The 14,517-nt window shown below is 41.0% G+C and overlaps 1 protein-coding gene across 2 annotated transcripts in view; it reads right to left on the bottom strand.

Moving 5' to 3' along the window:
• Positions 1 to 2,385: 2,385 nt before the first annotated feature.
• The window catches only part of IBTK (inhibitor of Bruton tyrosine kinase), a 57,167-nt gene continuing 45,035 nt past the window's right edge, over positions 2,386 to 14,517 (bottom strand). For both annotated transcript variants that reach the window (XM_082302972.1, XM_082302973.1), the window contains exons 26-29: positions 14,027 to 14,179; positions 6,357 to 6,425; positions 6,127 to 6,259; positions 2,386 to 3,729 (exon numbers count right to left, since the gene is read on the bottom strand). In XM_082302972.1, coding sequence (XP_082159098.1) covers positions 3,604 to 3,729; positions 6,127 to 6,259; positions 6,357 to 6,425; positions 14,027 to 14,179 — 481 coding nt within the window. In that variant the 3' untranslated portion in view covers positions 2,386 to 3,603. The remainder of the gene's footprint in view (positions 3,730 to 6,126; positions 6,260 to 6,356; positions 6,426 to 14,026; positions 14,180 to 14,517) is intronic.

Genomic DNA, 14,517 nt, shown 5'->3' with positions numbered 1-14,517 from the left:
AGTTCAGGAAGAATTTTCTTGGAAAGTCAGAACTTTTTAGGTAGAGTTTGTGTCAGATACCACTCTCTTGTACAAGAAAAATTTCACACAAGCCGTTAGAGGGACTCCCTGGACTCAGAACTCTTCTGCTGCATCACTGTACAGCATTAAAATCCTTTCATTTCAAACATATATTGTGTGTGTGTGAAGTTGTTGGCCTTCTACAATTAAGTTTTTTCTCAAGGTTAGACACCTGAAACACTACAAAAATAGTCCCTTCCCTCTTGGCATTTCTAAGGTCTGCCACCGCTAGAGCCTGGACAGGATTCACCTTTTGGATGCCTCAGCATTTCACTTGACCAGTGTCCAGCACATCAGGCAATAGAGAGAGAAAACTGTTCCCTTCAGTTTAAGTAGCAGGCTCTTCAGTGGAGTTTGTAAAACTTTTCTCAGAGTAAAATGGATGGAATCCATTCCGAGATTATTCAATATCTTAACTGACCAGTTCCTGTTACTACAAAGTAAAAGAGTCTCTGATGACATCCTGCAAATCAAGGATTAAGGGCTTAAGTTACTTTATTCCAGTGTAAATCTTTTACCTTTATATTTAGAATATGATCTAACAATTCAGCGCTCTGTTCTGACTTGTCTTTACATTAAAGCTAGCAATTCTTTGGCTAAGGAAGAGAGTCCAGGCTGCCAAGGGGCTGCAGAACATTCCAACTGCAGAACAATCAATGAAAACAATCAAGATGAACACTATCAGAAGAGCTCAGAGTCTCTTTCTGTATTACTGAAAAAAAAAAAAAGAAGGGGAGGGGCAGCCACGGGGACAAAAATGAGCACATTTAAAGTTCAAAAGTGTTCATTTTAGAATATGCAGCTAAAATATTCTATTCCCACCTATAAATGATGCTAACCACAGGGTAGAGGATGGGGAATTCAGTTTAAAAATATATGGTAGGAAGGTACCATCAAGATTTATAACACAAGTTAAATTACAAAATTTAGAATTTCTTTTTGTCAATGGTGTTCTGTGAAAGGTTGTACAATCAGTCCTTATATGGAAATTCCATTCAACAATACTGTCAGATTAGTCACTAAAAACAACCTCCAACCTTGAGGAACAAAAGTAGCAAAGGTTCTATAATTGACTGAAGTCTCCCACTTTACATGCATTTTCATTTCAATATACAATGCAAAAAACGTTATACATTCCTCAAATGCCTTGACACAATAACAGCAAGTCCTGAAGGTAGTGCAGTATTATTACAATTTTAAATGTTTCTCTATTTGAATCTGAAAACATACGCAAGTTTTACTTACCCCTCTACTTTTTAAGAAGTTACTGAAGTTGGGGATAATGAATGATGAAGGAGAAAAGACAAAATGTAAAAAGACAAAATGTTCAAGGAAACTGTTTTGGAGGATGGTTCATTTGTCTTTGAGATATAACAAATATTTCACTAGAACCCTTTTGTTAAAGTTGTATTTCTTACACTAAATAGCTACAATACATCTCCTTGAACTTATATCTATATGCTAAATATTGTTTTTTACTGAAAACTCTGATGTGTTACATTATGTTCACTAGAACCTGGGAATTCAAGTCTGTTTTGGTGCAAGTTAAAGGAGTTAACAAGCCCAGAAATGACAAAATGTTATTAGAGCTGAGTGAACAAAGATGGAATTCACGTTTGGCATTAGAAAAAAAAGCCACAAAGTCGGGCATCTGAGCTAGAAAATGCCAGCTTTCTGTGACACATTTCAGCCTTATCAAAGCTGTTCTAACACAGTTTAGTGCTCTCAACTCCAGAAGAGTGGTACTCTGATCATTCCTCATGTTTGTTTACGAATATTACATATAACCAGTGATGATGCCTAAACAAATTGACAGTAAAACCACAACTTTAAAGCAGTCAAGGTCCTTGGCATGGTGGAAACATCGATCCTCTTAAAATTTCAGGAGAATGAGATTTTCAACAGCATTATTTTGAAAAAAAAGCAAATTAGCAAATTTACAATAATTTTATATTTGATAACAAATTAGGTTCACACCTGGAAAGGCCTACTGCTTCTACAGCTATTTCTCACATTACATAAGCTTTCTTTTAAACCAGAAGGATAGTTTCAGCAGGCCCTAGGGCCCTTTAGTGCATCAAGTAAAGCCCTTAATGCAAGTATTATCATTGGTTTAGTGAATGAATTATCAGTAGAATTTAAAACAGTATTAAAACCTACCTCTTTCCTTGCCTGTGTAGCTTCAAAATGTCTACAGTTCTTGTTTCAGACACAAAAGGAACACTTACAGGTAACTCTAGTTACCTAAATCATTGATTATATATAGACAGCACATAAAAGTATACTAACTTTGTATAAATCAAGATTTTATGGTTTATTGCGGTTTTTTACAGTTTTTGTGGGGGATTTTTTTGGTGTAGCTTGACCTGAAATCATTAAGACATATCTACATCATTTTTTTCAAGATTCTTTTATCACACAGTGATCAATTCTCTATATTCATTTTATGCAGATCTCTCCATTCCAGTTTTCCAGAGTTCGTAAGTACTGACACTACTGAAGAAGTACAAGTTCAAACACACCTATACAAACAAGACAAACTAGACAGAATATTGCAAATAAGGCTACCATTTTTTTTTCTTTTTTATATATAAATTTGTTTCAACCAGGCACAGAGAACTTTGGAACACAATATTGAAAGCCATCTATGATAATCTTTGCAGCTTAGGTGTTTGCAAATTTCCCAGTCAAGCAGTCGCCCCTATAGCTTTAACAACGTATGCAGAGATCTTTTATTTCCTCAGCACTTCAAGTGAATCATCCCTCAAACACAGTGGTTCTAAAACCATACCATATTTACCAGAGTAAGACTATACATGGGCTAATTAAGTGGCCCCGTGTTCTCTTGGGCTGTGTGCTTTACTTCAAGACAGAGCTGGCTGCTCCAAGGCTGGGCTCACTCACAGCAGTGACAAACATGCACAGCTGAGCCGAGCGCAGGTGACGGCTGGGAATGGAGGCACAGCCTGGGGCACAAGAGGGAAACGCGCTGGCCACACCAACCAGAGAACAAGGACTTGCACGCATAACTTAAGAACAACTGCATTGTCAAACTGTACTTTTACATGAAGTTCAAGCACAAACTTTTCCCCAATATTCCCAATTTTCAAGAAAGCCCTGAAGGACACACCACCCCCCAAACTTTAGAGGTGTTTAATTGTGCACATTCAATTCCGCATTAAATCACAAAATAAACACTCGCTTTTCACCTGTAAATTTAACAAAAAACCCTTACAATTTAAGATTAGCAAATACATTCCCAATCTACAGCCTCATGTAACATTACTAGTAATATGTGTCATTAAAGAAACTCTCTCAAAACATACATAACAAGAGATACTGTGGGTAAAGGACACAGTGAGCACATTATTTCATTCTCTCTAACATATACCTAGTGATTATGGGCAGTGTTTTAACGCTGATGTTAAAAATTACATGATTCTTATTATTCCAGTCCTATTTTACTTGTAAGAAGAATTACAATTTCAAAAGTGCACATACAACTGTGAAAACTGTGGAAGGGAGGACTGTGAAGAGTAAGAATTAGTGCTTGTTCCACATAGGTGCTGCTATAGGTCCCTGTGGAGCCCTTTCAACGGTCACAAATTCATCAGGGTTGTCAAAAGCTTCATAGTGGACTAGTAAATCTTGAATAGCACACTCCTCAATCTGGAAGGAAAAAAACAGCATGTGTGTCAGTCACTGTCAGGTCTACATTTACATCATGGGCATGGTTATGAACTGGCTTCACTGGTCCTGAATGCATCAGAACTCCTAATCAGAAAGGAGTAGAATAGATGCATTCTTCAGACAACTTGAAGAAACCTCATGTTTTCAGGTCTTGCTCCTCATGGGAAACTTGAGCCACCCTGGTATCTGCTGGAAAGGCAAGACAGCAGGACACAAGCACTCTAGGAGGTCTCCCCATTGGTGACAAATTCTTAACACAGATGATCAAGGAGCTGATCAAAGGAGACATTCTGATGGATCGCAAACTTACAAAAAAAAAAGACTAGTCAAGGATGTGAAGACTGAGGGCAGCCTTGGCTGCAATGACAATGAGATGCTGGAATTCAGGATCCTGAAAGCTGGGAACAAGGGAAATAGCAAACAACTTGGGACTTCAGAAGAGAAGACTATGAAGGAGTCTGCTTGGAAAAACTCCTGAGATTTGGCCCCAGAAAGAAGAAAGGTCCAGGACAGCTGGTTGATTTCAAAGATCACCTTGGCCAAGCTCAAGAACAGACCATGCCAATGAGCTCCTTAGCCAAGTAAGAATGGCAGGACTGCACAGACAAAAAAAAGAGCTCCTGACAAAACTCAAACAAAAAGGAAGCATACAAGATGTGGAATCAGAGAAAAGTGATGAAGGAAAATAGAGACACTGTGTGACCACACAGGAACAGAATTAAGAAAGTCAAAGCCCATCTGTGGTAGAATCTGGCAAAGAATAGGAAGGGCAACAAAACAGGCTTCTACAACAGCAAAAAAAGACAACATGAATCCACTACTGAATGAAAAAGACATGGAAAAGGCTGGGAACCTTCATCTTGGTCTTAAGCGTTAAGATCAGTCTCCAGCAATGCCAGGCCCTGGAGACCAGAGCTGGTCAAAATGACTGCAAGACCACTCTCAAAAAAACCCTTGAAAAATTGTAGCAATACGGGTTGATTCCTGAGGACTGGAAGGAATCAAATGTCATTCCTACCTTCAAGAAGGGCAAGAGGATCTGAGCAACTACTAGGTGATCCCCAGGAAAGTGGTACAGCTTAAGTATTGACTAAAAGTTTAAGTGGACAAGCTTAAGAACAGACCTCATAAATGCAATGTGAGACAGACTGAAAACTGGTTGAACTGGTGATCTCAAGGGTTGTGACCAGTGGCACAAAGTCCATCTAGAGGCCAGTCACTAGCACCAATACTGAGACTGAGACTAGGGCTAGTACTGTTTAACATCTTTATCAATTACCCACAGGAAGAGACACAGTTCACCCTCAGCAAGGTTATGAACAGTAGAGAACTGGAAGGAGTGGCTGATATACCAGATGCTTGTGCTGCCACTCAGAGAGACCCAGACAACCCTAGAAAAATGGGCTACAAGGAATGTCATGAAGTTCAAGAAAGAGCAACACAAAGTCCAGCTCCTGAGAAGAATAACCCCAGACACCAGTACATACTGGGAGCTGACAAGCTGAAAAGCAGCCTAGCATAAAAGGAGTGGGGGTCCTGGTGGACAATTTAGGCTTTTAGCCAGCAATGTGCTCATATGGCAAAGAAGGGTGGCAGCCTCCTGTGCTCTGTGAGGGACAGCACTGCCAGCAAAATGAGATAGATTACCCTTCCCTTCTACTCAGCATTGGTGAGACACACTTGAAGTTCCAGATCTACTTCTTGACCTCTCAGTACAAGAGAAACATGGATATAATAATGAACAGTCCAGTGACATAGCATAAAAATTATTAAGAGCCAGCGCATCTGACACTGAGGAGATGCTGAGCTCACTGCACTTGTTTAGTGTGGAGAAAAAAAGGCTTATGGAGATCTTATCAAAGTGTATAAATACTTGATAGGACAGAATAAAGAAAACTGACCACGGTCTTCTCAGTAGTACCCAAAGACAGGAGAAGAGGCAATGGGCACAGACTGAAAAACAGAAAATTGCATTTAAAAATCTTTTTTGGTGTGAGAGGGGTCCCCAGAACAGGTTTTCTAGAGATGCCATTAGTCTTCATCCTTGCAGATAATCAAACACTGCCTGGACATGTCTTTGAGAAACCTGCTCTAAACTGACCCTGCTCTGAGCAGGGGTTTAGACAATTGCCAGAGGTTCCTTCCAAACTCAATCATTCTCTGATGCTCCAAATACCTTTATCATGGACTCAGACATTTTGACTTTAATAGAGGCCACCTTATAAAACAGCAGTGTGGAGTTATATTTAAATTATTTTTAATATCATTATGTAAATGAGAAGTATGAATACATAATTAATACCAAAAACTGATCTCTGAAAGAGCCATTGGAAACTCCTTGTGATACTTTAGAGCAGCAGTAACTTAGCACTTTACCTGGATCAATGCCAAAGGTTTTTCTCTGCTCCTAATAAGAGCAGCTTCTTGCTGGAGCTCTTCCTCTACAATAGCTGAAAACATGACAGGTGCTATCACAGGAGAGCTGGTTGGTGATGCTGCTGACCAAGGACTGCAAAAAAAACCCCAAACGACATTAAGAGGCAACATCAAGATCAGCACAACACACAGTGAAGAAGTTCCAGAATCTAAGCCACTGCTGAACTTACTTATGACTCTCCAGCTGTGGAGAATCCAGAACATGGTCTTCCAGACCTGAGTTACTTCTTGTGGTGCACCTGGAGAGAGGCAGGAAAGGAAAGTAAAAGTCACTGGCAGAGCATTTTCCTACATCGTATAATGAAATACAAACTTACAGTAGGCAATTACAACAAATATGTAGGGTTTGTCCAGAGGAAAAGCAAAAGGATGTAATGTTGAATTTGTTTTTAAAATGTGATACTGTGACTGAAAAAGACACTGATTCTCATTTCTGACTACCAGACCCTAACAGAATTCCATTTTGGCAATTAATTCTGGCATTTCCTAACATTTGAGGATTTGAAAAAAAGTTTCACTTTTGGTTGTTTATTTTAAAAAAACAGGCTTTTTTGTGTTTTAACATGTAAATTAGCCAACTGAGTTATGCACTAACAGCACTACCTATAAAAGTTTGCAATTAATGTGAAAGAACAAAAAATTCAAGATAACAAATCCAACTGTCCTGTATTCAAATTACGTGCTTCATGCAAAAGAGCCAGTGCTACAACAGCACTAAGTAAATTCTTTGAGTGTAAGCCCAGAAATTATGGACTTTCAGCACATAACCTGTAACCACCTCCCACATTCACAAGAATAGCATAAAACTAGAATTAACAGGATAGGAAAAAAAATCTTGAAATATTTATAGAGTTCCCAACGGGAAGACACTTCATTCAGTTGCAAAATGTTAACCTCTCAACAAAAAGAAGTCACATTTGTTATACTGTATTCCTTAAGAGACAAGTATATTTGTCAGAAAAATCCTACACCAGTAGGAAGAGAGGGCCCTATTCTCATGATTTAATACCTATCTTTGACAGGATAGTTTTTCAATTTCCAGAACCCTAAAAAAGTGTTACATCATACTGTGACAAGCTGGCAAAAATTTTTTGAATTATTCTATGGCACTGCAAACAACTCTAAGAGTGTTGCTGTTTCATAAATCACTCTCAATTTTCTTTAAGGTTTTGGTAATCCTTTTTAAGTGACCATAAGTTCTTGGATAAAAAAGAAAAAAGTCTATAGAAAGTTAAGAGAATTCCAGTAACTACCACGTTCTCTGTTTGAAATACTTTCCCCAGAACACAATTCCAAGGATAACAAAAAACATGATTCCTACCACAAAGTGGTAAGGGCAAGATCTCAAAAAACCTGAAATCCAACATCCATCATCAAAAACTGATTTAAATTAATCATGTTGAGCTTTTTGTCACAAAACATATTTTTTTCCCCACAAAACAAACAATACACATTGCCAGGTCACGTATCCTTGTACTCAGTCTGAAAAATATGGATGGAGTAAATGGACTATGAGATGGGTGGAAAATGGTCTGGAAACGGATTAGCTGTACAAAGTCCAACTGGAAACCAAGTCCTAGTGGGGGTCCTCAGGGATTGATACTGGAACCAATCCTGTTAGCATCTTTGGTAGAACAGAACAGACCCTCAGCAGGCCACAGCTGGATGTGGAGAGGTTGGGGATGGTGCACATTCTGAATGCCAGGCTGCCTTTTAGAAGCCCTCAAGAGGCTGGAGAAATGGGCAGGCTGCCTTTCAGAAGCCCTGAAGAGGCTGGAAAAATGGGCAGCTGAGAACCAATGAATTTCAAAAGCAAGTGCAAATTTCTGTACTTGGAAGAGAACAGCCCCACAAAGCAGTACAGGCCGGGGCTGACTGGCTAGAAAGCTCTGTAGAGAGAAAGCAGAACCTGAAGAGTCCTGGCTGACAACAAGTGGAAGATGTTACCAACCAGTGCCTCTGCAGCAGAGACAGCCAACTGCATGCTGGGCTGTGCTAGCAATACTGTAGCAAGGCAGGCAGAGCAAGCGATTCTTCCCATTTATGTTGTATTTCTTCATCTATGCACAGAGTATTATTCTCAATTTTGGGCTCCTTAGTACAAGAAGAATGCTGTCAGGTTGGAACAAGTCCAGGATTAGGACAAATGTGTGCTATTAATCCTAAAGGGAGATCTCATTGCTGTCTTCAACTACCCAACTGCAGGATAGAGAAAAGATGAAGCAAGAATCTTAGAGGTGCATCATGACAGAATAGAGGCAACATAGACAAGAGGCAAAATAGTAAATCCCAGATAGATAAAAGGAAAAATAAAAATCCCATATGGAGATGATTATCCACTGAAACATGTTGCCCAAAACATTTGTGGTATCTTCACACTTGGAAGCAGTCACAACTCAACTAGACCAGGTCCTGAATAACATGATCTAGTTTGACTTACTTTTAGTGGGAGGATAAACTACAGAATCAAAATTATTCTGTGATTTCAAAGCAGGGCACTACTTTTTAGCTGCATCCAGCTCTGGGGTCCTCAGCACAAAAAAAGACATGGACCTTAGAGCAAGTCCAGAGTAGGCCACCAAGATCATTAGAGGTATGAAGCACCACTCCATCCAGGGAAAAGCTGAGAGAATTGGGTTTGTTCAACCTTGAAAAGAGAAGGCTTCAGAGTGACTTAATGGTTGCCTTCCAATACATGAAGGGAACCTGCAAGAAAGATGGAGGGGGACTTTTTACAAGCACATGTAATGACAGGACAAGGTTACAAACTGAAAAAGAGCAGGTTTAGATTAGATATTAGGAGGAACTTCTTCACTGTGAAGGTGGTGAGGCACAGGCTCAGGGAAGCTATGGATGCCCCATCCCTGCAAGTGTTCAAGGCTAGGCTGGATGGAGCTCTGAGGGAGGGGCCCCTGCCCCGGCAGGAGGATTGGAACAAGATGATCTTTAAGGTCCCTTCCAACCCAAACCATTCTATGATAAATTAGCTTCCAGCTTTTACTGCACTTATAGATAACAACATTAAAAAGCAGAAAAGAACCAAAGAAAAGGAAGAAGAGGAGATGAAGGCAGACCTCTGTGCTTTTATACTGATATTATCACTCAATTTTCTCTCTTTTTCCACCTGCTTTAATAATACTCACCTTGTAGCCCATTTGACAATAACTGATTTGACAGCTACACTCTTCTTTCCACTCCCAATCCAAAGAACTTACAGCACTACTATAAATGAACCGAACTGGATTGTTACATTAACAAGCCCAATGCATTCTATACAAACAAGTCAAAAAGCCCAAACAGCAACCAAAAAAATCACCTCAACAGTAATTTCCCAAAACTGGAATTAATAGCTCCAGCATCACACATACTCTAGTGATCAATTAAAAGATAAGTAAATACCTGTATCATCTCCCTCATTTAAAGCCAATGGGGCTTTAAAATGTAGGAAGCAGTCCAGGTATTTTGAAGCTGTTTGTACATATGTACATCTGTGTTTCTTGCTAACAAGACACTCATTCCAGATATTAAATCAACTGCAGATATTTCAACATGCTAAATTAATTCCTCAGCTGGCATCAAAATGACTAGGAGAAATGGAATACACAGGAAATGTGAAGCTAACATATACAGAAAAATGGGAAAAAAGCCTCAAAAATATAGAACTTGGAAACTTGGAAGTCTTGGAAATTAAGACTGATGGAGAGACATAAATGGTTCTGCATGGAAATAAACCAGCCAAGTATCATCAGTACTGAACCAACCTGATTAACTCAGTTGGCTGAACTTGCCATGGCTCTTGTGCAGCCACCAAAATGTCCCAGCCCTCAGCTCCCTAGTGTTTCTTGAGTATTTGTTCATGAGAAGTCAGGTCAGGTTTGGTGCCTCCCTGATCTAATAAGTGCTCTCAGAAAAAGAACACAAAGCCTGGTCTCCTGCAGAACCTCCTGGGTTTTGCTATACCATTTGAGTCATATGCTAATTATTAGCTCATTATTAGCCATGACAGAACTAGGCCATTCCCACACGAAGCCACAAATATTTGTTTCCACTAAGACTCTTCACTGCTCCCTGGAGTAACACAGTGAAGACAACTCAGGCTGCCACAACTAAGTTAAGTCATGTCAGGCCTATGTTTTTAGCTTGGACTATGAGCTACACATGCATAATGTAACTCCCAAGGCTGAGGTGCCCCTGGAAACAACACAGCCACATCCATGTACCCCAGCTCTTGGGATGATCTGCCTTTGGATTAAATGCAGTTCAAATCACCACAATTCATGACATGGTTTACCTAAGAAAAAATTCTGTACTGCAAAAGAAGGTGACAGTACATAGAAGAATGCTTACATCACCATCCAAAATACCCTCATCCAGAGACCTAAGAAAATTGTCAGTTTAATTAGTGCACAGTTTATACAAAGGAGAAAGACAAAGCAGGAACATTAAGCCATGCAACTATTTTCAGGGTCCCATCACCAAGTCTGACATCAACAGGTGAGGATTGCTTACACTCAAAGCTTGTGTAATTTCCTTCCCTTAAAAGGGAAGGGGTAAGGGTGTGGATAATCAATCTTCACAGAAATAGCCCTTGAATGCCACAGGTAAAAATCAGAGCCCACTGTGACAGAACTGTACAGTCACAGAATTAAATTACATCAAACTAGAAACTCAACTCCTAAGTTTTGGATGGAGGAACTAGTCACCTAGGCTCTTTACACCTAATAGACAGAAATATGCATCTTCAGACACAATTCAAAAACAACCTGAAATAGCTTTAGAGGGGGCCTTCTTTTCAAAGTCATGGTAGTCAATTTAGCCACCTACTAGGCTTCCACTAGCTTAATGTATCATCTTCAGACAGTTAATGTATTAGACTCAGATTCAGCTCAAATAATCCACTTTGAGAGCGTGCAGACTGGCCAGATTGCGCAGACGAGACAGAGCAATGCAAAAGGAAAAGAAATTACTTTATGAAGATTACAGAGTTGTTGTGACAAAGCTAAGAATAGCATCCAGTGCAAATTCTCTTATCACCAGCCCTTGGCATCTCACATATGATGCAAAGTTTTATTATTGTGCTAGCAACAAAATGAACAATACCTGTTCCTCTGCAGATTTGTTTCATGTCCCCACACCTCCACTCACTACAGTAACTTCAGCTCTATCACTCTGTTCCTGAAGAATGCCTCCCCATCACATACACTCCAAATGCCTCCTACCTCTCTCCTCAGACACTATCCCACACATAATGTTCCTACATTTCTACCATCATTTTGTTTTTTATCTAGCAGCAAAACATGTACTACTTCTGTCCTACGGAAACACCAGTTTTTGTACAAGCTGAACAACCAAAAGCAAGGCCCAGCAGAACCTCCTTCTCCCCACAGAGGAGTCAGTTATTGGAGGAGAAGGGAACAGGAGTTCATAAGAAAAACAGCCAGATAAGGACACAGCTCCCTGTGCACCAACAGCTCTGCAAACTTCTCCCTCAGCACAGCTGTGTAAACTTGAGTCAGGCTGCTCTAAAGTTGAGTTGTAAGAAGAGTAGTGTGAAAGATTACAGAAGCTCCCCCTCTTTACTCAAGAGCTACATTTAAGCTCAGTCTGTCAGGCCTTTCTTGAGCTATGCTGCAGCTATGGCCAAGCCCAGCTTTGCTGCTCCTGAGCCTGACTTGACTTGCAGGTTTGATGTCAACCTTGCCTGATCCCAATGCACCTGTCTGTGCTCAGACTGTGGCTCATCCTGGTTTCTGTCACAGAGCCTGCCCTGCTCACCTCCCTCTGGCACACCCAGCCAGTCCTGCTGTCACACTTGGCTTCCCTAAAACTGTGGGTCAGCTGGCCTGCAGTGCTTCCAGATAGTAGGTGGGAAACTCTGTAAGATTTTCAGGCTCTCTGTTTTGTAAATATATTTGAAATGGCTAACGTTCAAAGTTACTGATGATAGGGGGAAGAGATGCAGGTGGGTGGGCAGCTCAGACATACAGACCTTCAGGAATAAGGCTGAGATTTCTTTCCTCACCTTAGCCAGTTTTTTTAACCCAAAACAGCGATTTTATTGGAGGTAGCAAGAGGATGCTAAAACGTTTTGACCAAAGAGCGATATTGTCTAATAACTAGAGATATAATTCACACATGCCTTATTTTTGTCCTTAGAACTGCAGTCCCACAGTAATTATAATACACAGAGATAACCAGCACATCAATGTTTCTATAACCCCTCTTAATCCATTAAAAACTGCACCTAAACAATTAAAGTCATCTTATAAGACAACTTAGACGAGGAAATGCCAGAACTGTGTTTGAATAAACTGATTTTAATCTACTCTGTGGTTACAAACAAATACTCCTTAGCAAAATGTTTCATGAATGCCATATCTGAATGCTCATAAATACCTAATTTCTACAGAGGTTAGAAAATACCGTTTTATCATTTTATATATACATACATATGCAAACATACAGACATATTTTGTTTGGAGCCTGAAGTTTTATACATATATATATATATATATACACACACACACGCACACATCCATCTATATGGATACAAACACTTTGAACCTGAAACACAGTCTTTAAGCTTCCTATTCATGTACTGGTTTGGCACAGCCTGGTTTTGGGTAGCAGGGAGCCACTGAGATGGCTCCTGTGAGGAAGCTGCTGGAAGCTTCCCACCATGCCCGGCAGGGTCAGTGGCTGATGGCTCTGTAGATGGACATGCTGCTGGCCAAAACTGGGCCAATGAGAGAGGTTGGTAACGCCTCTGTGATGACATATTTAAGAAGAAAATCAAAACAAAGTCACAAGATTTTGAGTTCTAGCCAGAGAAGAGGAGGAGGTGAGAACATGTGAGGGAAAACAACATGGAGACACCGAGGTCAGTGAAGAAGGAGGGGCAGGAGGTGCTCCGGGTGCCAGAGCTGAGGTTCCTCTGCAGGCCGTGGTGCAGCCCATGGTGAAGCCGCTGTGCCCCCGCAGCCCGTGGGGATCCACGGGGGATGCAGAGATCCACCCGCAGCCCGTGGGGGAGGTGCCCGTGCCGGAGCGGGTGGATGCCTGGAGGAGGCTGTGATCCCGTGGGAGACCCGCTGGAGAGAGAGGGCCCTGCTTCCAGGCTGGAGCAGCCTGTCCTTGGAGGGCTGCACCCCGTGGGAAGAGAGAGCCCCGGCGCAGCAGTTTGGGAGGGCTGTGGGCCCGTGGGAGGGGCTCACGCTGCAGCAGGGGCGGTGGGGCTGCTGCTCCTGAGAGCGGGCCCACGCCGGGGAAGTTCAGGAGAACTGTCTCCCGTGGGAGGGACCCACGGCCTCACAGGGGAAGACTCCTGTCCCGGAGCAGCGGGAGGAAATCTCGGGGATGGACTGACCAAACCCCCAGGCCGTGTCTCCCTGCGCTGTCGGTGGGAAGGAGGGAGGGGCTGGGGGGGGAAGGTGTTCTAAGGGCTTATTTTACTTCTCATTATGCTCCTCTGATTCTGTTAGCAATAAATTCACTTCACAACTTAAGCTGAGCCTGTTTCACCCTTGTTGTTTCCCGGTTCTTGTCTCACTCATGAAGCGTTCATGAATTTTTTTTTCTTTTTCCCTCCTCTGCCCAGCTGTGGCAGGGGAGGGTCAGTGAGTGGCTCTGGTGGGTACCTGGTGCTGGGCCAGTGTCAAACCACAACACTATTCTTAGAAGTATTTCATTCATAAAATGTTATTAAGAGAATCATCAGAAGAATGCTTACAGGAATCTTTTTTAAATGACAATTTTATTCTTTCTTATTTCAGCAGAATTTAGCAGGTCATCGCGCTTCTTGTATAATGGCTGACCAACTAGAAAAAAAATGTATTCTTACCTTGCGGTGTTTCGGACTGATGACTCCTCAGATCCTTTATATCCACATCTTTTAATACCAGTACCAGGTGAATTATTCACACTCATACATTTTTCTTCTTCCATTACAAGGTCACGGAATGACTTTGGCAAGGCAGAATGTAATGAAGATGACCTTTTTAAAAACAAAAATGAAACAAAACCAATGCACTTTGTACTTGCACTTTTCAAGACTCCGTATTATTCCATGATTCAGATAGCAAAGAGGCCTTTCTACTTACTAAAAATACATCATTGCTTAGGTTTTGTATACCACCATTATCCTGCTAGACCCTATTTGCTAAAATAAGTAATTCTGGGTCATATAGGTAAAGAATAGAAAAAAAAAAATCTATGAGAACAGAGGAAGCCAGTAGTTTTGAAATTTCATTAGAACTGAAAAAAAGAAATCAAACCCAAAACCCCATCCTTCCACCTATTCCCCCCACCTCATCCTCTTAAAAAGAAATTTTT

This window comes from Coloeus monedula (genome assembly GCF_965178545.1).
Source record: "Coloeus monedula genome assembly, chromosome: 2".
Lineage (NCBI taxonomy): Eukaryota > Metazoa > Chordata > Aves > Passeriformes > Corvidae > Coloeus > Coloeus monedula.
This window is presented reverse-complemented; position numbering and strand designations above follow the sequence as displayed.